This window comes from Nicotiana tomentosiformis, chromosome 3 (genome assembly GCF_000390325.3).
Source record: "Nicotiana tomentosiformis chromosome 3, ASM39032v3, whole genome shotgun sequence".
Classification (NCBI taxonomy): domain Eukaryota; kingdom Viridiplantae; phylum Streptophyta; class Magnoliopsida; order Solanales; family Solanaceae; genus Nicotiana; species Nicotiana tomentosiformis.
In genome coordinates this window covers 143324910-143346498 of record NC_090814.1, presented here as the reverse complement: position 1 = coordinate 143346498, position 21589 = coordinate 143324910, and the positions used below count along the sequence as shown (strand labels likewise).

General features: G+C 33.9%; 2 protein-coding genes and 1 long non-coding RNA gene across 3 annotated transcripts; 2 read left to right on the top strand and 1 right to left on the bottom strand.

Annotated features, from left to right (window-relative positions):
• The first annotated feature begins 420 nt into the window (after nucleotides 1–420).
• Nucleotides 421–6148, top strand: LOC104109897 (cyclin-A2-4). Its single transcript, XM_009619276.4, has 12 exons — nucleotides 421–624; nucleotides 1387–1739; nucleotides 2208–2307; nucleotides 2916–3052; nucleotides 3590–3682; nucleotides 4131–4264; nucleotides 4627–4702; nucleotides 4965–5041; nucleotides 5166–5199; nucleotides 5301–5450; nucleotides 5545–5679; nucleotides 5822–6148. The coding sequence occupies exons 2-12, from the start codon at nucleotides 1437–1439 to the stop codon at nucleotides 5879–5881; spliced, it is 1299 nt and encodes a 432-aa protein (XP_009617571.1). The 5' UTR covers nucleotides 421–624; nucleotides 1387–1436; the 3' UTR covers nucleotides 5882–6148.
• A 6711-nt stretch (nucleotides 6149–12859) lies between these two features.
• On the top strand, nucleotides 12860–16302 carry LOC104109896 (D-glycerate 3-kinase, chloroplastic). The gene is made up of 12 exons (XM_009619275.4): nucleotides 12860–13207; nucleotides 13938–14323; nucleotides 14452–14531; nucleotides 14608–14659; nucleotides 14739–14780; nucleotides 14861–14939; nucleotides 15021–15052; nucleotides 15132–15200; nucleotides 15454–15528; nucleotides 15623–15739; nucleotides 15830–15880; nucleotides 15982–16302. The coding sequence occupies exons 1-12, from the start codon at nucleotides 12970–12972 to the stop codon at nucleotides 16123–16125; spliced, it is 1365 nt and encodes a 454-aa protein (XP_009617570.1). The 5' UTR covers nucleotides 12860–12969; the 3' UTR covers nucleotides 16126–16302.
• A 1056-nt stretch (nucleotides 16303–17358) lies between these two features.
• LOC104109895 (uncharacterized) lies at nucleotides 17359–18491 on the bottom strand. Its single transcript, XR_689343.4, has 2 exons — nucleotides 18319–18491; nucleotides 17359–17706 (listed from the first exon to the last, which is right to left on the bottom strand). It is a non-coding gene; the product is annotated as an uncharacterized lncRNA (long non-coding RNA).
• Nucleotides 18492–21589: the final 3098 nt, after the last annotated feature.

The following is a 21589-nucleotide window of genomic DNA, read 5'->3' as shown; positions in this document are numbered from 1 at the left end:
AGATTTCAAAAATGATAGTGTATAATATATTTCCTAATAGTGTGAGTAAAAATACCAAATTAAACTTTATTTAACGTAGCAAGTAACAATTGCACAATTCATTTTAACTTTTGAGAACATTGGTGGAATCATTCGGAAAGCACATTTTCAATCAGTTGTAACTTGAAAGTTGTGGTTAATCAAATATCATGAGGAACAATATTAAATTAAAATTTATGTGTAGATAAGGACCAAATGTGTATAATTTTCACAAAGGGGGGGGGGGGGGGGGGGGTAAGTCGGTAATAAAATAGCCAGCTAGGATGGCCTTTGCAATTTACATTTTAGACCGGGTTACCTTATAATAACCAAACATATTAAACTAAACAACTCCTCGTCTCCTCCTATAAAACCGTTTTGGTCAAACGAGTCAAACCTCTTTCTGTTATGTCAGAGGCCATTACTGTAAATCCAAGATAAAGAAATATATATATTTGGATATCTAATTTCACTTTCTTTTTTATTTGTATTTTCTCATCCTTTCTATTTCTTGAGTTTGAACTTTAAACTCAACAGCCCGCCTCTTACAGTTCAATCTCCATTTTTTTCTTGATCACTTTCTTGAAGCTGAGATTGCAGAACAAGGTACCTAATCTACTTTTTTTATTTAATAACATTGTTAATATGGTCTCTGTAGTTTCTTGAAATAATGAAATTTTAAGTCGCCGTTTTTACATTGTTATTTTTTTCTATTTGATTCAAGTGAGTTGTCTAATAAATTTGAATTCTTGGAGTTTTCAAGATGTGGTTGTGTAAATAAAGAAGAAGAATGTAGGCGGATTTCCTTTTTGGGTTTTAAGTGTGTAGATGTTTGGTAAAGAAAGTATTTTGAACGTTACTTTTAGGAGAGTGTAGTTTGATTTTGAGCAACATTTTGAATTCTTGATGTGAGGTGCCTGCTGTTTAAATTGAAAACATTTTCATAAGTGGATTATAATTTTTATGAATTTGAGTATGGAATCTTGGGTATTTCTTGTGCGCACGTCATTTTGATTGGTATTATATTCTGAATTTGAATTCTTGAATCTTGGACCGTTTCTTATGAGCAAGGTCATAGAGCTATTATGGTAACAAAATTTAGTTAAGTTGAAGCTAAAAGTTTTCCTTGGCTAATTCCAAAATCTGCTTAAGGAAATGTTATGTCAATATAGTTTGATAAAAATAGGAATTAGGGAGTACAGTTTCTTTTGCTGCAAGAAAACAAAAATTTATGGTAATCTATGCTAATCATAGTTTCACTTGCTTTGATAGATGTGAATTAAAATTCTGTTGCCACTCTTAGTATGTACTTTTCTTGAGCTGCATGATTATTGATATCACATGTTACTAATTTTCACAAGTTTGCAGGTAAATGAGCGATCAGTTCAACTTAAGAGCAAATTGACTAGCCTATTTCCATGCCTCCACTTACTATGAAGAGAGAAAATTCAGTAATCTCTGCTGAAAACGAGTCCATGGTTCGAATTACAAGATCTCGAGCTGCTGCCCCTGAAAAATCCATGCTTGCACGTTGCGCAAAACTGCCAAACCCACGGGGTCAGAAACGTTCTCTGCAGATAAATTCTAACACAGCAGTCCTCAGGGAGAGGAAGAAGAATGCTCCACTTGTGGAGAAGAAATGCCGGGCAGTGCTTAAGGATGTCACAAATCTATGTTGCAAGAGTTCAAAGGGAGACTGCCTCAATGCTGCCAAAGTCCCAGTTAGTAGTTCTTCTGTTTTACTTATATTATCTACATTGTCATTGACACAATCCCGTGTCTTATTACCTTGTTGTTGCTACTGTTTGTTTATTGCTTCATTTTTACTTCTCTTGAACGGGGGGTCTTTCGGAAACAGCCTCTTTACCGTCATAAGGTAGGGTAAGGTCTGTCTACACTTTACCCTCCCCAGACCCCACTTATGGGATTTCACTGGGTTTGTTGTTGTTGTTGTTAAAATTGACACAACGTGAAACAAGTTTCATAGTTTGACTGTTGTAGAGTCCTTAAATATCAGAAAGAGTTTTGAATTGATCTGAAATATTGCATATAGAGAATACTAAGGTGCATTAGCTAATTCAAGGATTTATGTCTTTATGTGCTTCTATTTCATCGATATTGTGTATGCTTTCCTGCTGGTTCATGTTATTCCTCTTATCATCTGATTTAGTTTATTATATAATTTTCAGAAGAAGATCATGCGAGTTGGAAACAGTTCTCTGAATGTGTCTAAAGTGACCACTTCAGTCGACGCTGAGGTCCATCAATTTCCAGCCAAGTTACCACCAAGTAGGCTGAGAGCATGTCTTTCTAATATGAGAAGTACTATTTGAGCCAGTTATGAATATCACCTGATTTGACTAACTGCAGGGAATAGCATATATCGAACAACAGCAAGGAAATCCAACAGAAATCAAAAGTTTTTCAAGACGATGCTAGTTTCCTTTTTAATTTGTTTCACTGAAACAATACAACTTGTGATAACTTGTGGTTGTACTGACTATACAGGATCATAAAGAAAGAGAGATAACGATAACAAATGATTTCTCTGTAGTAACATTTATAAATCATAGAGGAAGCCTTGGTCTTATCTTTGTACTTTATTCCTGAGTACTAAGTGAATATGTTTCTACGTTAAATCTAATTAACAGGAGTTCTCCATCATGCTTTCTTTGACATTTTTCTTTACAACAACAACAACAACAAGCGTAGTGTAATCCCACAAGTGGGGTCTGGGGAGGGTAGTGTGTATGCAAATTTATATCTTTGACATTTTTCTTTGGAGAACAGATTTATATCTACTAGTTTTCCTGTGTTTCCATGTTACTGCAACTATGTTGGTCTGTTATTTTACTCCTTTTGCTTACTAAAATAATTGAACTTTTTAATGGGAACAGTTGAGAAAGCTGTTCATGATGCAGCACCATCGACATCAACAAAGCTGGACTTCATAGACATTGATTCTGATCAAAAGGATCCACAACAATGCAGCCAATATGCTCTTGAGATATATAACAATTTCCGGGTTGCAGAGGTTCGTTGAATTGATATTCTTGCACTGTTCTTGTGGATTTCTTCATTGTTTACGCTGTTGTAAAATTGTGTTTTCTCTGACAAGATAGGTCCTTTTTCCAGCTAGGAGCTTTTAGAATGAAAAAGTAACTGACACTTTGGCAAAGGTCATCTTTGCACAACTGACTCAAGGATGCTTTTTCACCGTTTTGCTTTAAAATTCAAGTTAGACAAATCTCCATCAATGCTCGACTTTTGATTATAATATCAGTGGTAGCTGTAACCAATTTAGTACATTCGACGTATGTTCACTTTTGAAAGAATGCTGGATGCTTTAGCTCTAGAATAGTGACGCTGAGTATGCTGCCTACTTATTGGAATGTTTCTCTGCATATTAATAACTATATGCATAGATTTCTGAATCCAAACCTTAACTTGTATAACTTCTGAGATTTCCTTGTTTTGGGATAATGGTGTCAAGTATTTCCCTAGTCTTTTCAGGTGACAGTAGAGAACTGTAACTTTATCCTAATACAAAGTCTGATTTGTATTTCTCCAGCTAATTAAAAGGCCACAATCAAATTTCATGGAAACACTCCAGCGAGATATCACACAAAGTATGCGAGGAATCCTTGTCGACTGGCTTGTGGAAGTAAGTTGGTGTTTATCTCAGAAAAAGAAATTGAATAGTCAAAGCATATTGTGTATGTCTTCCAATGCTGACATTTTCTAATTATTAGTACATGATTCATCTTGAACAGATAAATGGGAAATAAACTAATTTCTTAACAGTATCTACTCGGACAGGCAATATCATATTTTCATTTTGATTTTTTATCATATAGTGCTGATCTCATCTTAGATTGGTTTGAGAATTGTAAAGATCTTATGTGCTTTTTTCTTAAGATAAAAGCATTCATAAGATTCTTGTGAATTGTGGTGCTAGTTAAGCCTGTGTAGTTTCAACTTTGTGTTGGACGCATCCCACCTCTCTCCCTCTTCCTTTTGATCTCATAATGCTTGTAAGTTTATCCGCTAATTTTAGAATGCTAATTCATAAGAAAGCTGGTTACTGAGGTCATTGTCTAATCTTGTGTCAGGTGTCCGAGGAATATAAGTTGGTGCCAGATATACTCTATCTTGCCGTTCACTTCATCGATCTATTTCTCTCTCAAAACTATGTGGAAAGGCCAAAACTGCAGCTCCTTGGTATCACTTGCATTCTAATTGCCTCGTAAGCTCGGCACAACTGTTTGTACTACTATAGGTTCTTTGTAATATTACTTTCTGGGAAAATACTTTCTTGAAATACTTCAAAGAGAAAGAAACTAAAGTCGAAGAAATATGGGATCTTAGCACTCCTCTCATTTTAGAATCTGACAAGCTCATTATTCCAAAGATATGTGTGCTTATGAAGAAATTCTCCTATGTAAGCACATTTGCAGTGTGACCTTCACCTGTAACAAAAATGATATCAAGCCTTTAGTCCCATCACTTTGCAAGTTATAGTTGAAATTCTTTTCCCTTTTATATCTGAATAAAGGTAAATATATTGTATCTGGTGGCTGAACGTGGCTTTCCTTTTTAATTCTGAAGGAAATATGAAGAGATTCGTCCTCTACGTGTTGAGGAGTGCTGTTTTATCACTGACAATACTTACACAAAAAGTGAGGTAGAATACTGCTCTTTCAAGTTTTGACTACTCAGGATCATGATAGTCAAAACACAATGATTTTTTTGTGTAGATTTCAGAAGTTAATTTTCTCGAATGCTACTTGAAAATACTACATCTTCATGAAAACTCATGGCTGTACCAAAGAAGAATGTTGACACCTTCCCGTCCCCCTTCCCTTCTCTACGATCTTACAAAGTCTGATAATTATTATAATACTACTTGAACAAACTGAAGTTTCTGACAATGTAAAGTAGATCAGGTCCTGGCGATGGAGAGTCTTGCGCTGAAGTTTCTTGGTTTCCAACTCTCAGGTCCAACTGCAAAGACCTTTCTTAGGTACTTACTTTAGCGACTTGCCCGCCCTCTTGATCCATAACAGCATAGTTTTACTTCTATTTCTTTTCATTTTGTCTTTGTGAAAACTAGAACTTCATTTTCTTATGTATGATGCTATTTGCAGGAGATTTTTAAGAGCTGCACAAGCTTCTTACAAGGTAATATCTTAATGTGCATCACTGGATTTCCTGAATGATAACAAATCTTTTCTCTTTTTACTGAAATATAACCGTGGTTGCTGAACTATACATGGTTTCAGAATCCCAGTTTGGAGCTAGAGTGCTTGGCTAATTATCTAGCTGAACTGACATTGGTCGACTATGGCTTCTTGAAATTCGTCCCTTCGGCTATTGCTGCATCATCTGTATTCCTTGCAAGATGGACACTAGATCAGTCAATGCACCCATGGGTTTGCTCCCTGAATTCTTGCTGTTTTGTTTACATTTATTTCACTAGCTTTTCCTGCTACTGATGTGTAGAACCTATGCCTGCATCCCTAACAGAATTCGACATTGGAGTACTACACATATTACAAGGCTCGGGATCTGAAAACCATAGTTCTTGCATTACAAGGCTTACAATTGAATACAGAAAACTGCCCTCTAAATGCCATACGTGCTAAATACCGGCAAGATAAGGTACTTTTGTATGTTATTATTCAAAGTTAGTATTATTGAGTCTATCCCAAGTGATTTCATCTTAATACTCAGAGTTCTATTTGTTTCGAGTTGTTACTATTGTGCATGGTCCTAATAAGTCTCTTTTTTCCTCTGCTAACAGTTCAAGTCTGTCGCGTGTTTGTCTTCGCCAAAACTACTTGAGACACTGTTCCAAACATGAAATTTGAAGATATGATACTTAACCAAATGGAGCACTGCTGAAACTGAAAGGGAGATGAGCTTTTTTGTAACTTAGCCCATTTTTGCTGTAAAGATTTTGACATCCTAGGGATATACTTAAATTGCAAGTTTAGCGGTAGTAAAGTAGCAACTTTCTCAGTTGTAATTCAAGAATCCATGCAGTTATATTCTTGTACATGCTATTTTTAACCGAGTTACTTTTGCCAGTTTTTGTAATTTAGGATGATCAATCATCTACTTCAATGCAGCTTCCAAAGGAAATTTGGGAATTACTACAAGTATTGATAACGCACATTGTAACGGTATAATCAGTCTTTTATAACCCGAGGAAAAGGAACAGATATCCTAACCAGAAGGTCTCTCTTTTTCTTTTCTTTTCTTTTTTCTTTCAGAAATAAGCTCTAAAATATATAACTTGTTATGAAATATAGCTCAAAGTAACAATATAGAACAAGAAAAAAAATAAGCTAAGAGATATAGAGAGAAAGAGATGAGAGATTTTTATTTCTTCTTCAATTGTGTGTATTCTCCTATCTATTACAAGGCCTTTATATAGACATAAAAAGTGAAGAAAAATATGTCATTAAGCATAGAAATATGTCATTGAATATGTCATTAAACATTTGAGAAGATCATGGAGGAAGAGTAGACATCCACCATAATTTGATTTTTCTTATAACACTCCCCCTTGGATGTCCATAGATAATGTGCCTCGTTAAAACCTTATTAGGAAAAAACCCAATGGGAAAAAAATCCTAATGAAGGAAAAAGAGTACACGTGTTTAGAAATATGTCTTTTGGTTGCCTCATTAAAAACCTTGCAAGGAAAACCAAGTGGGACAAAACCTTGTAATGGAAAAAGAGTACAACGCGTATTAACTCCCCCTGATGAGAGCATCAATTCACATTCTTGAGCCTTCCCACCCCAATCTTGTACACTAGTTTCTTGAAGGTTGACGTCGGTAAAGATTTGGTGAACAAATCAGCCATATTATCACTTGAACGGATCTGTTGCACATTGATATCATCATTCTTTTGAAGATCATGTGTGAAAAATAACTTTGGTGAAATGTGCTTTTTCCTATCCCTTTTATGAATCCTCCCTTCAATTGGGATATGCATGCTGCATTGTCTTCATATAAAATTGTGGGTAGTTTATCATACTTCAAACCACATTTGTGTCGAATAAGGTGTATTATAGACCTCAACCATATACATTCTCGACTTGCTTCATGAATAGCAATTATCTCAGCATGATTAGATGAAGTAGCCAAGATTGATTGCTTAGTCGATCACCAAGACATGGCAGTGCCTCCATATGTAAACACTTAGCCTGTTTGAGATCAGGCCTTGTGTGGGTCAGATAAATACCCAGCATCGGCATAACCAACAAGATCGGGACTACAATCATGGCCATAAAATAATCTCATATCGGTAGTCCCTTTTAGATACAATAATATGTGTTTGATTCCATTCCAATGTCTCCCTGTAGGAGCAGAGTTATATCTTGTTAAGATATTAACTGAAAAAGTTATGGCAGGCCTTGTAATGTTAGAAAAATACATTAGTGCACCAATTGTACTAAGATATGGTACTTCAGGACCAAGAAGCTCTTCATTATTTTTATGAGGTCGGAATGGATATTTATTTATATCGAGTGATCTCACAACCATCGGGGTACTCAATGGATGTGCTTTATCCATATACAATCGCTTTAAAATTTTTTTAGTGTATGCTAATTGATGGACAAAAATTCCATCTTTCATATACTCATTTTGTAGACCAAGACAAAATTTTGTCTTTCCAAGATCTTTCATTTCAAATTCTTTCTTTAAATAGTCTACTGCTTTAGGAAGCTCCCTAGAAGTTCCAATGATATTTAAATCATCAACATACACGCCGATTATATCAAATTTAGATCCAGATCTTTTTATAAAGACACAAGGACAAATTGAATCATTCTTGTACCCTTCTTTCAACAGGTACTCACTCAGGCGATTATACCACATGCGCCCTGATTGTTTCAATATGTATAAGAATTTTTGAAGCTTTATTTAATAAATTTCTTGGAAACCTTAATATGCTTCAGAACAATTTAAATCCTTCAATGATTTCCATTATACGCATATCACGTTTTTCTTGTATTGCCAGATTAAAACCTGAAATGACGACATCCACCATAGGAGAACATGTCTCTATATAATCAATGTTAGGATATTTACAAATCTTCTTGTGACACAAGTCGTCTTTATGTCTATTGACTTGACCTTTTTGTTTTCGCACAAGAACATATTTATACCTCCACTGACTTTATACTTTTAGGTGTTGGGACTATCCGTCCAACTTCATATTTTTCAGGTGAAATCAATTTTCATTGCGTAGTTTTCATTTGGCCAATCATTTATCTGTCCAAATTTCATGACAGATTTGAGCTCAAGATCCTCGTCAATATTAATAATATTGAGCTCTATATTATATTAACAATATCGTCGACGATCATTTTATATCGGTTCTACTATTACCCAATAAAGACATAACTTATTGAGATCTAGTTATCTTATTATTTTCAGGTACCTGAGCCTCTCCCATGAGGTCTTATGAAGTGTTATATCGTAGTGCTCTTCTAGAGCACTTGCCTCTTTATTATGATCATCTTGAACATTTTCTCCTCTCCTTCTTCAAGGAGTTTTATCTTTGGAATCGATTAGTCTATTATACTTCATGCATTTCATAGACTCTACTCATTATGAACTTTATTTAATTTGGAGTATTAGCAGCTGAATATGATATTTAGCTTTGGGTCAGCAAATACGCCTGGCAATAGTTTGCAAATGAATTATCACTTGAACTTCAAGTTCACATTTTTTCGTACGATGATCTAGATGTACTCATAATAATTCATTACATGCATTACTTTTTCAGCTGCCCATTTTCTCCCCCTATTGTTGGGATCACCAACACATATCCCTAGCCTTATTTGGGGATCCATCTTTGTGCATTGTGGTGGAACAATTAAATCATATAGCACATTCATATTTCTAGATAGAAATTATTTGGTTCCTGACCCTGAACCGATTGTGATAGGGAGAACTTATCATAACTTGGCTAGATGCGTACAAGTGTTGTTGTATATTAAATAATACATCACATACCCAATTTTATTTTGGCAGTTTTGTTCTCATAACCAATGGTTTAGATATAATTGGAGGCATATAATTTCTGCTAAACCAACTTGAATTTAAACTAGTATTATCAAGATATATCATCATAATTTATATTATGGAACTGTACTCTAATAATTTGAGCAATCAATCTTGCAAAAGCCAAACTGCAAGTTGATAACAAATGCACATGTGACCATAGAATAGATGCATTTATTAAAATCATATAATAGTAAACGGTCCACATGGCAGGTGACTGGGCCCATATATTTATCACCTTTTATTTCTCCCGAAATCAAGGGATTCAATCCCAACCTTAACTGGTATATCATGAGAATAAGCAGCACAAGAGAATTCTTGAAGAATCTTCTATTTCTTCAATATATGCCAATGTAATTCTCAATTAATTTTTCGCATCATAATTGAACCGGGATGGTCAACCGGTCATGCCAACTAATATTTGTTTCAGTAAACCTCTAGTTTACTTGTGGCATATGATTCCATCATCATGCTTATATTTGTGTAGTACAAATAGAAAGAAAATCGGGTAACCTTTCATATTTACCCGTTATGATTATAGAAATATGAAGATATTCAATATTCCTTTCATTTATAGTCTCAATATACCAACCACTTTGACATATACATTTGAAACTCAAAAAATTTCTTTTGAGACTTTACAATATCAATGCCGTGAATAATTTTATTCATCCGGGTAGTAACAAATTAATTTTTTCGGAGCTCTTAACAACTTTTATACTACAAAATCTTTTGTCACACCATTCATATGGTAAATGTCTTATTCACGGAGAAAATTATATCATTATAAATTGTCATGGTCAAAATCATCATAAGCAAAATCATTTCTTGCTTTAATTTTGCCTTTAATAACCTTTTATAAGGCACAACAAAATATATATATTTTTGGCGTATCACATGTACGTGACCAATGACATATTCATGTAACCATATAATAATATTTATTCTCTTTATTTCACTCAAACGTCCCTTAGAGGTGAGTTAGGTGGTATTCATCTAATCATACATTGCATGCCTTTATTCATTACTTTTATCACATATTTCCACATTCACCTTTAGGAATAGGTCTCGCATTCTCAATGCTTATCAAAAGTCACATCCTCTTCAAGGAATGGATCATAATCAGTGGCATGCTTTATTATTTTTCATACCAATTTGATGGTAAACATTGCCTTCACATTTTGAAGGACTATCTTAAGAACCCTTATTGTTCTCCTTTTATAATCATAGTGATGATTATTATTATTTTGATCTTTGGAACGCACACGTTCATTATTCAACCACTTGTCTTCATTTAGACTTATTATGCGCCGCTACCACATTCACTTCAAGAATGGAACAAGTCAAGTGGGACAATATTCATGCCTTTTCATAAAAAATATATTATTTTTCTTTAGTCATCATTATATCATCAATATGGTATAGTGAGACTCAATCCAATGTCTTACCAATATAAAGGCATGTTAGGCCATAATGAATTGGGACTCAAACAAAACTCTTATCAGAGCATCAGGACTTGATCCTGATGTCTTACCCTCATGGTGCATTGCAACTTGAACTCATTGAAGTTGATATCGTTAATAGCAAAGGACAAAATTAATTTCAAATACGAAGAAAATGCTTACCTCTTGAGTTAAACTCTTCATAATGTCATTTGGATATAATTCTCAACAATAGACTTTTATTTACTCAAATCAGCTAAGTAATTAATGTCAAACAGATATATGAAAATATAAAATAATATTAAAAATTCACATGTAGTCTTTGCTGCAATAAGCTTACTTCAAGATGAAATTAATATGACCAGAACATTAAAGAAAAATATTGTATCAAATAGAATAATATAGTACTACTAGTTACCATGCACTTTTATGGAAACTAAGTATTATGCTCTCTAGAGAAACAAAGAAATATAGCAGAACCTTTAGGTTAATCAGGGAATCAAAAAATAATAGGGAACAAATCTTTGTCTACTATCTACTACTATATACTTTCCATATAGAAATGATTCAACATGTTAATTTGATAAAAACTATCATCGATGAAAAATTTGGTGTAGTACATACTTCTTGTACTAATATTTTATCTTATTAAAATAAAATAGTTACGAGTAATATTATTATTATATTATATTTGGCAGTAAACTAATGTATAATCATTATACTAGGCATACTAAAATCGTATTATAAGGTAAAACCATAAGCATACATAATAAAGTATAATTTTAATTTTGTAGATTATTTAGTATACCGCATGCCACATATTATTTAGTTCATGGAAATTTAACAGGGTGACGTCCTTAGCAGCCACATAAATATTAATTTTTTAATAACCATACTATTGCTTATTCCAAATATTGGTATAAACATATCTGGTTTAAAGCTCGGACTTGTTGTTGTAGCAGAAAGACGTGCCTGTAACACAGAAGTGGAATTCAACCTTGAGGTTAGAGATTTCGTGCTGATAATGTGTTATGAAATATAGCTCAAAGTAACAATATAGAACAAGAAAAAAAACAAGCTAAGAGATATAGAGAGAAAGAGAGAGAAGGAAGAGTATTTCTTCTTCAATTGTGTGTATTTTTCTATCTATTACAAGGCCTTTATATAGGCATAAAAAGTGAAGAAAAATATGTCATTGAATATGTCATTATGCATTTGAGAAGATCATGGAGGAAGAGTAGACATCCACCATAATTTGATTTTTCTTATAACATAACTTATAAACTACTCCTTTCCTTACTATATGACACTGTTACTATCAACAACAACAACATACCCATTGTAATTTCGCAAGTGAAGTCTAGAGAAGATAGTGTGTATATAGACCTTATCTTGTGCAGGTACAAATGCGACACTGTTACCATCATTAACTTATAAACGACATTGTTATTCACGGGGTCAAATACTGTTTTTACTAGTATAATTTTTTGAAAGATTTTTTATTTTAAATAGTATTATGTATGATTTATAATACATTTTACGTAATTTAAAATAACTTTTAAGAAGATAGGAATAAAGTATCGACCCTCATATTTTATGTTTCTTTGTTCTTTTTTTCCCCTTTTTCTAAACTTTAAGTTTCATACATTAATAGTGTGGAGAAATTTTTACCTAATCAGATCACGTATAAGGTAATCATAAATAAAATTCTATAATAATCATTAATGATAATTTGATATTTTTTTTAACTAATCCGTTATCTCAAACTAATAGCCCGTTTGGCCAAGCTGCAAAAATCAGCTTATTTTGAGAAATGTTTTTTTCTCAAAAGTGATTTTCTCAAAAGTACTTTTCGTGAGAAACAATTTGTGTTTGACTAATTAATTTGAAAAGTACTTCTGAGTAGCAATTAGTATTTGGTCAAGCTTTAAAAAACTGTTTCTAAGTTATTTTTCTCGAAAGTGCTTTTCAAAAAAATATTTTTGAAGAGAAACTAATTTTTTTTGTTTCTCCAAAACTATTTCTGCTTCTACTCAAAAATACTTTTTTTCCTTTCAAAAACTTAGGCCAAACACCTTAATGTTATTAAAAAAATTACTTTTCACCAAGAACTTTTGACTCAAAAGAACTTTGGCCAACCATGCTATAAATTACGTTACACTGCTAGTGTAAGAATAATCTTTAAACTGTAGTTACCTTTAACTATCTGGCGGGAGATTCCGAGTGGCAATTTGGTACTTTCAGAAATCCGATATGGCAGCAAGGTCAGATTGTTGTACGTTCTAGGCCAACCTTAACCGATCGTTTTTAACTAACAGTATCGACTCCTCCCGCAATCCTAGACCCAGAAAAAACTGCAACACACACTCACTGCTCTCTCAGTTTCACTCTGTGTGTGTGTGTGAGAGAGAGAGAGAGAGCCGACAATGGCGGGATTGAATATATTATCTCAGACTCCGTCGCCATGGCAGCTGTCAGCTTCCTCCACATCATCATCCTCATTTTCTTTACGCTGTCGTCATTTCTACAATTTTAATATTTACAATTGCGGCGATATCAAATGCTATAAAATCGGGTCGTCCACTTTTTCCCTTTCTGGAGCTCCAAGATCAAAGCCTTCTGCCTTTTCATCTCAAATGCTGCCTCAGCTCTCTAATTCTTCAGGTTTTAATTTTGAAAATTTTCCATTTTTTTAGCTCTACTGATTGTCGCTTCATTTCAACTCGTTAGAAATAAATTTGATTGTATTTTCTCTTTGTAATTTGGTTCCCACAAAACTTCTTAAAAGTTGCAATAATAGCAAATATTAGCTGAAGTGAGTGTAAGCTAAATTTTCACGATTCTTATAATTGGAAACTAATTCTTGCTTATAGTTAACTGTTGGCTCCAAAATTGGGGTTGTCCTAGTGCTGGAAATAATGCTGTTAATATGGAGTTGACTATAAATTTGTTGAACAAATTAACTGCTTTGTTGGGAGGGAGGTGGGTGGGTAGGAATTCAAGAGTTGGAGTTGGAAACTGGAAATAATTAAGTAAGATCCTGAAGTTTTTTCTTTTAATTTCAAAGCCACGTCCCGAATTTCTATGCTAAATTGAGGGTTAATAGTATTTGTATATGCTATTTTTAATAAAAGAAGAAGAAGACAAATACAAATATCTACGCCGGGGGTGGGGATGGTGTGGGGGTATAAATGATTTATCTGCAGGCTGCAAGACTAAACACAGGTTTTGAATATGAAATTAGTGAACCCTTCAAATATGTATATTATACCACTTGTATTTGTATGAGTTATTTCTTGTGTCAGTTAATGACCAGTGGTGTCACTTCTGTTAAATGCCGTGAGACCATGTTCTTTTAGCCCGTTTGCTTTCATGGTTGGTCATGGTTGTGCAGGCAGTGGATATTCCTGGATGCAAGATAATTCTGCTTCTTGTGGTAATTTTTCCCGCAATGGAAGGAAGCAAGGTCCATTGAATTCTGTGGCTCCAACAGAACGAGCACAAATTTCTTCTGTGGACGATCTTTATGACTTCATATGCTCAGGCCCCCTCATCAATAAGATAGGTCTGACACCCGAAAAAGTGGCTGAGTCCATTGATAAGTGGATAGAGTATGGATTTCGCCTTTGTAGATTGTTTCAGCTCAACCAGCTGGCTCTCAACGAGCCTCAAAAAATTCGACTCTACCACTACTATATTCCAGTCTTCTTGTGGTGTGAACAGGAAATTTCACAGCATAGTTCCAAGTTCAAAGACAACGAAGAAATCCCTCCGTTGGTGGTAGTCACATTTTTATCATTCACTTGGTTCTTGTGTGTTTGATTTCCATTGAGGTCCATATCATGTTGGTCTAATTACAAAAAGTAAACATAAACACCGTTAAGATAAGGTATATTCTTGGCATGTAGATTGGCTTCAGTGCGCCTCAAGGATGTGGAAAGACAACACTCGTATTTGCATTAGAATATCTTTTTAAAATCACAGGGAGGTAAGTTGCATCATGATATTTTGCTTCCTCTGTGGAATGGAAATGACCAAAAATTATGCTGAACATGTGTAATCAGGAAAGCTGCTACACTATCCATTGATGATTTTTATTTAACAGCAGAGGAACAGGTAAATGTTTCATGAGATTGTGGCTTGCTAGTTTGTGTCTGTGTATTATCACGAATGCTGACAAATTATGTTGTTTTAGGCCAAACTAAGAGAGAACAACCCGGGGAACTTGCTTTTGGAGGTATTAAATGACGAATAATGGCTGGTAGCTCTTTTGTTCTCATAAACTTGAGATGTAAAATTTTTCATTTTTCACTTCAGTTCCGTGGAAATGCTGGAAGCCATGATCTCTCATTGTCTGTTGAAACACTGGCAGAGCTAAGCAAAGTGACAAAAGAAGGTGAATGCACCTTTTTAGTTTGTGCTATTTTTCAGTTAGACATTGGATCTATACGCTTAATTGATATTCAACTCCATCCAGGTGTGAAGATGAAGCTTCCTCGATATGATAAAGTGAGTAAGAGCAATCATAAACATTTAAATCTCAGTGGGTTCTGCATATTATTTACTAATTCTAAAACTTTATCTCCAGTCTGCGTACAATGGGAGAGGTGACAGAGCTGATCCCTCCACATGGCCAGAGGTTGAAGGGCCTTTAACGGTAGGAAGATCTTTTTATCTAGAGCTGGCAATTTAGTGGGTTTCTGTTCATGTATGTTTAATGATTCAAGAGTGACCCCAATTCCATCATCTCTACACCTAGAAGTAAAAGTAAAAGTTCTAAAATGACTTAAAATGGTAAGAGTGTCAGCATCATGGCCCAATTCTTGTAAAAACACAACTTTTCTCATCGATTGAACTCGAGGGAAATGGTTCGATTGCCTCACATCATTGTCATTTACTTTGGATATTAGGTAATTCTGTTTGAGGGTTGGATGCTTGGTTTCAAACCTCTTCCACCTGAAGCTGTCAAAGCTGTTGATCCACAGGTTCAAATACTTGACTCTCCTATGGATACTTCATATGCTTGTGCTTTCTGTTTAGATCTATATTTCTTGGATCATTAAATTTTCAAAATTGCAGCTTGAGACAGTCAACAAGAACTTAGAAGCTTATTATGATGCATGGTATAAGTATGTAAAATCATGGATTATTATCAAGATTCATGATCCAAGTTATGTCTATCAGTGGCGTTTGCAGGTTCGTTTTGTGATATCATCTACGTTTTTGTCCGTCTTCCATATTTATGCTTGTGCTATTTATTTAACTAGAGTAGTGGGATGTTTTCAGGCGGAGATTGCCATGAGGGCTGATGGGAATCCTGGGATGTCCGATGAGGAGGTGAAAATTTTTATTTGTTCTTTCTCAAAGAACTAATCCATCACTTAATGCTTCAGAGGAATGTTGTCCAATATTTTGTTCTCCTTTTTTGTTTTCCGTAGGTGAGGGATTTTGTATCCCGCTACTTGCCAGCATACAAGGCTTACCTTCCCACACTCTACTCAGAAGGACCTACTGGCGCAGACCCGGAGCATGTTCTTCTCGTTGAAATTGATGAAGGGAGAAATCCCATCCTTGGTAGCTAAGGTAAAACTGCAATTATGGAGTTGGTTTGATCCTTGATTGATTTTTGTTGCAAAGAATGGGACCTTTGCGAGCATCATTTCCATCTGAGAGTTTCTTCACTTGTACATTCAAATGTAATATTGTAAATTAAGCCACATGTGAAGATAAGAAATTTTACACGAGTTACATTCTTTAAATTTTATCTTGGATTTAATTTTTTGTGCAAAGACTGAGACCCCTTGCAAGCATTTTTCTCCACATGAGAGTGTCTCCACTTGTATTATCAAGTGTAATATTGAAAAATCAGCCATATGTGAAGGTAAAAATGTCATAATTTTGGTCGAGTTACTTTCTTTGGCTTGGCGTTTATAGAGCCTAATAATCTTTGACCATAATCTTTCAGTGTCAAAGGATTATATTTGATGATAACATGCCAAAGACCTAACTCCACGCCTTGAGAATCCAACATTGGAACTATATTTCTTGTACTTTTAACTTTGGCGTTCTAGTTATTTATCTATATTAAGAGCACAAGAGCAGCTCTTTATTTTCTATATACTGTTCGATGGAGTCTTTATTTTGATGGTTCGGTTTCAATTCTAGCCAGTTTTTAAAGAACAACCTCTTTGAACGCAGAACCGGAGCTATAGGGTCCAAAGGGGGTTTAATTGAATTTTGTGCGAATATGGTAAAAAAATAACTTTTTTGCGCATGTATAAATTGGTGAATCTCCTTAGCTTAAGGGAAACTTATAGTGTAGAACGTTGGTTCAAGAATTGTTCTAAATTTTAGATTTAACTCTCAAGTCTTAGTTTTGCATTTTTTTGAATCCCCTTTTCAGAATTGTATTTTTGCTTCTTTGTTAATTTCCTTGTTTGAAAAATAGAGAAGTAACCTCTTACAATATTGTATATCGAAAATTTCTAAGTTTCTTTCAAAATTACAACTATATTACAAATGAAATTTAATCACGTTACAGTGTTCACTATACTGATCTCCCACGCATAGCTGATTATGATAATATTTTAGAGTACAACAACAACAACATACCCTAGTATTATCTCACACCGTGGGGTCTGTGGAGGGTAGTGTATACGCAGACCTTATCCCTACCTTGTGAGGTTGTTTTCAATAGACCCTCAGCTCAAGAAAACATAAGCACCACGTTAATGAAAATATAGACAAGAATGGACAGTACCAAAAAGCCATATAAAAGCAGGATAAAAACAACAAGATAGTAAGGTAATCAACAATGAAAGAAAACAACGGCTTGTCATAAAAATTAACTACCCACAGAAAGCGAGACTGCGTGCCAATACTACTGGCACAACCAATCAGCTGCTTAATTACATAACAAGTTTATTCAACTTCAGAGTTGTAAATATACAAAAGAGTGCCGAAGAAACAGGGAGTTAACAAGAGGGAAACAAGTTCTATTTGGAACTTATGTTAGCAGAGATAGATGCTAACAAATTAACAATAACATACATAGCATTGACATGGCTAGGAAGGACATCAATTAAGCACAGTTGCAGCAGAGCATGTCCAAACAGCACTCACAAGTCTCGTAGCAACAGAAGCAGCAACACATTGCAAACAAACTGCATCCGGAAAAATGATGAAAAAATGTGAAACAAACTGCATCTGGAAAAATTGAATATGATTACTTTTGGAAGAAGTCTCCCAAACTTGAGAAACTCCTAATTTGAGGCTTTACGAATGTAAAAGTTAAACTCATTAGTTATCCATTTTCTAAATAGATAATATGGTTCTTATCCATATTTGACCAATTTTTAAAAAGTTCATTACCCAACCTATTTTTTAGTATATAATATAGGTGGATAACTATTTTCTTTTAACCATTTTGCCACCACTAGTCAATACATGTACATCAGTCTTTCCCTTTTCTAGTTGATAAATCAACGTTTAGATACGTGGTCGGAAGTAGCCTTTATGCTACGGGTTCAACTGAACTCATAACCTTCGACACAAAGTATAAATTTATATGTAAAAATCTAAACTCAACAAATATTATATATGAACTCATAATTTAACAATATAATCAATTCAATGCTGGAAATCTTAAAAAATTGAACTCGTTAAATTTAAATCATAAATCCGCAAAAACGGGCTTTTTCACACATAATAGATAAAGGTGATCTGAAAAGAAGAAAAAAGAAGAAGATGTGGCAAGAGTTAAAAGAAGTACGAACCAAGCATAAATGCATCCTTTTTCCTCGTGTCTGCGTTGCACATGTTCAACATAAGTCATCTCCTGATATGAGGGTGCGTCCATTTTTATTCTAAGCTTATTGCAGCTAAAGGCTTTTCAGAGAAGTAATTTATAATATACTGAGAGAGCTTTTGGTATACCTTGAGTTGAGTGAACCACTTTAATTCCTTGTATGGTTTATAATACAGCTCACTTTGCATAAGACAACAAACGAAAGTCCTAATAGCTAAAAGACACATGCTTTGTCTCATTTTTAATACTACTATATATCCTTATCAAATATCTGGCAGTAGTTAGAAAATGGGATTATGTCTTTTTCATTTTACTGACCTCTACACTTATCTTGCAGGTATCTTTGAGAGTATATGCTGGGAGAAGTTATATTTATAGTATAATATATAATTGCAGTTTGAACAACATAAAAATATCTGCAAGGATAAAACTACTTGTCTTCTCATAATAGGCTAATGTAGATCATTTTCTCACTTCCACTAGACATTGTTGGAATTCAACTTATTATATATAAATCCCTCATAAATCACATGGTAAGGCTTGATTTAGACTCAATATAGAAACACACCTCATCAATTACTAATAGATTAGAGGTTTGAATTATGTGAAGACTAAATTATTTATCGCAAATCGTATCAATGTTTTATCCTCTAGAAAAATCAGACTCAATAGAGATATGAGGTTACTATTCAATGAAACTAAAAGATTTTGGATAAGCTTATGATTGTAAAGATTGGTATTAAGTCCCTGTTGGAGGGTAGACAAACGTGAAACGTGTGACATTAGTAGTCTTCACAAAACCTAGAAAGACCAATGGGGGTTATGTCAAATGACAGGAATGTGAAGTGATTAGGTGGCAGGAAAGCTACAGGATTTTGACGTAAAATCATGTTAAATAATAGGTCCCACACTACTAAGGGTTATAGTGAAATATTTCTATCCTTAATCAGAACTCTCCTTTGTGAATTATAAGAATGATAAAAGAATCTATATAGGGACCGCTTCCCTCTTTAGTGAGACTTATTAGGGTGAGTGTCGGTCGGTTCGTCGGTTCGATTCAATCTTTTTTGTTTCGATTTATGATTTTAATAACTAAAATCGAACCAAAGTATTTTTGGGTCGATTTTTTTACGGTTTGGCGCGATTAATTTCGATTTGGTTTTTCAGTTTTAGGCTTGTTAAATTGGACTTCTTTCTTAAGCAATAAAAGAGCTTCAAATTAAATTCTTATAAAGTTTCTGAGGCTCAATGCATATGTTTGGAAAATTGTCCTACTGTAATATGCTATAACATAAAATTTAATTAGAAAATAATAAAATATACACTAAGAATATATGCTCATTGTATTTGCTAAGAATATTACTGTTTCTATAGTAATGCGTATTTTTTTATTATTGAATTTGCAATTTAATATTTTATTAGTAACAACCATTATGATTTGCACATTAAACTGAAAGTAAGAAAGAGATTTATGTTATCATAGGAGAACCAATAAATATCATAGTTTATGGAATAATGATTATGGTGTGCTTGAGGTTATTAATGTTTGGACAGCGCAACTGTGGGGTTGGACTATGGGTGTTTAACGGGCGGGTTGGGACGGGCTGGACGCAAAAAAAATCAGTCTGTTCGTTTGACGTTGCGGGCTGTTAGCGGGCTGTATTTTTTTGGATTTTTTTATCCGTCCGGGTTCGGGCTTAGCGGGCTGGACCGGGCCGTGCAATTTTTTTTTTAAAGTAAATTTTATTTTTCTTATTCAATGTTATTGATACTTAAGTGTTTGCAAACTTTTAAGGCTTAGAATTAAACTTTGAAGTTTAAAGTTTTAAATTTAAAATTTGAATTTTACAATTTTAAAATTGAAATTTGAAAGTAAGTGGCTACAAAAAATTTCATGAATAGTATTACTTATAAATGCACCAGTATACCTTTGATCTTCATCATATTTAAAAGCAATAATACATTTTTACATACAAAAATTATCATTTATCCAATGGCATGTAACAGTCAAATAATCATTACCATTTACAACACGACCAATATCAGAAGTAAGGAAAATTCTACAAGAAAGACTGTCAAACAAATAACGTATATATGTATGATATTGTCCAAAAAGCCTAAAGATATCAGCTCTACAAGTACTTCTAGGAATACCTTTAAACAAAGGGTTATAAATTCTTTAAATATAAGTAACAAGATATGGTGAAGCAGCAAAATTAAAAGGTAAACAATCTAAAATAATCATTTTAGCTAATTCTTCCCGATCTTTCTTAATATCGTATTTACCCATTAACCCTCCAGTATCCGGGTTAAGTTTTTGTTGCCCATCTTCTTCATCTACTCCCCAATCAAGAGGGTGGTTGTCTACCATGTGCCTATGAAGTTGACCCGTTCCCCCTCCCTTACCGGTCTCATGTTTATAAATATCCTTACAAATTCTACATCTTACATAATTTTTTTCTTCTTCTAGTTTGTCAAAAAAATTCCAACACTTACTTCTTAATCTTCGATTCTTCTTAATAGGGAGGGGAAGTCTACTTGTATTATCACGACTTCCACCCCTAATATTTTGAGTTTGACTAGCATTACCAGGTGTAGCTGGTGGTGTTTCAAGATTATCAGGTGATGGAGTATCATCTAAATTATCATCTAAATCATCATCTATACCATAATTTTCTTGAAGTCGCTCATAATCTACATTTAAATTTTCAGGTGAACTTTCAGAAATATGTGTAAAGCTACTAGAAGAACAAGCACCACCTCTTGATCTTTTGAAAGTTTTATTACTACCACCTCTACTAGTGTACACTTTTTTGGCTGCTCTAAATATATCCATTATGTAAATTAAATTAATAATTCTAAATAATAAAATAAGTGTACACCAAAGAAGAGAAAGATATGGAACGAGTGTACCGGGATTCCGGATGCCGCACTAAATTTGATATCAAAAATCAAACTTCAATTGATAGATCGATACTTGATAGTTGATACCACACTCCACTTGAATACTTGATATTTGATAATAATAATTTTGTAATGGCTAAACTAAATATTTGATGAAACTTGAAATAATAAGTAATTGAGAATTTAAGAACAATAATCAATAATATCAAGAGAGAAATGAGAGAGAATTAGAGTAGTAAAAGAGTGAATTGTGAGGAAAAATGAAGAATAAGGGGGGTTATTTATAGTTTTTAAAAGGTTAAAATTATAATTTATCAAATATTAGGGGTGTGGGG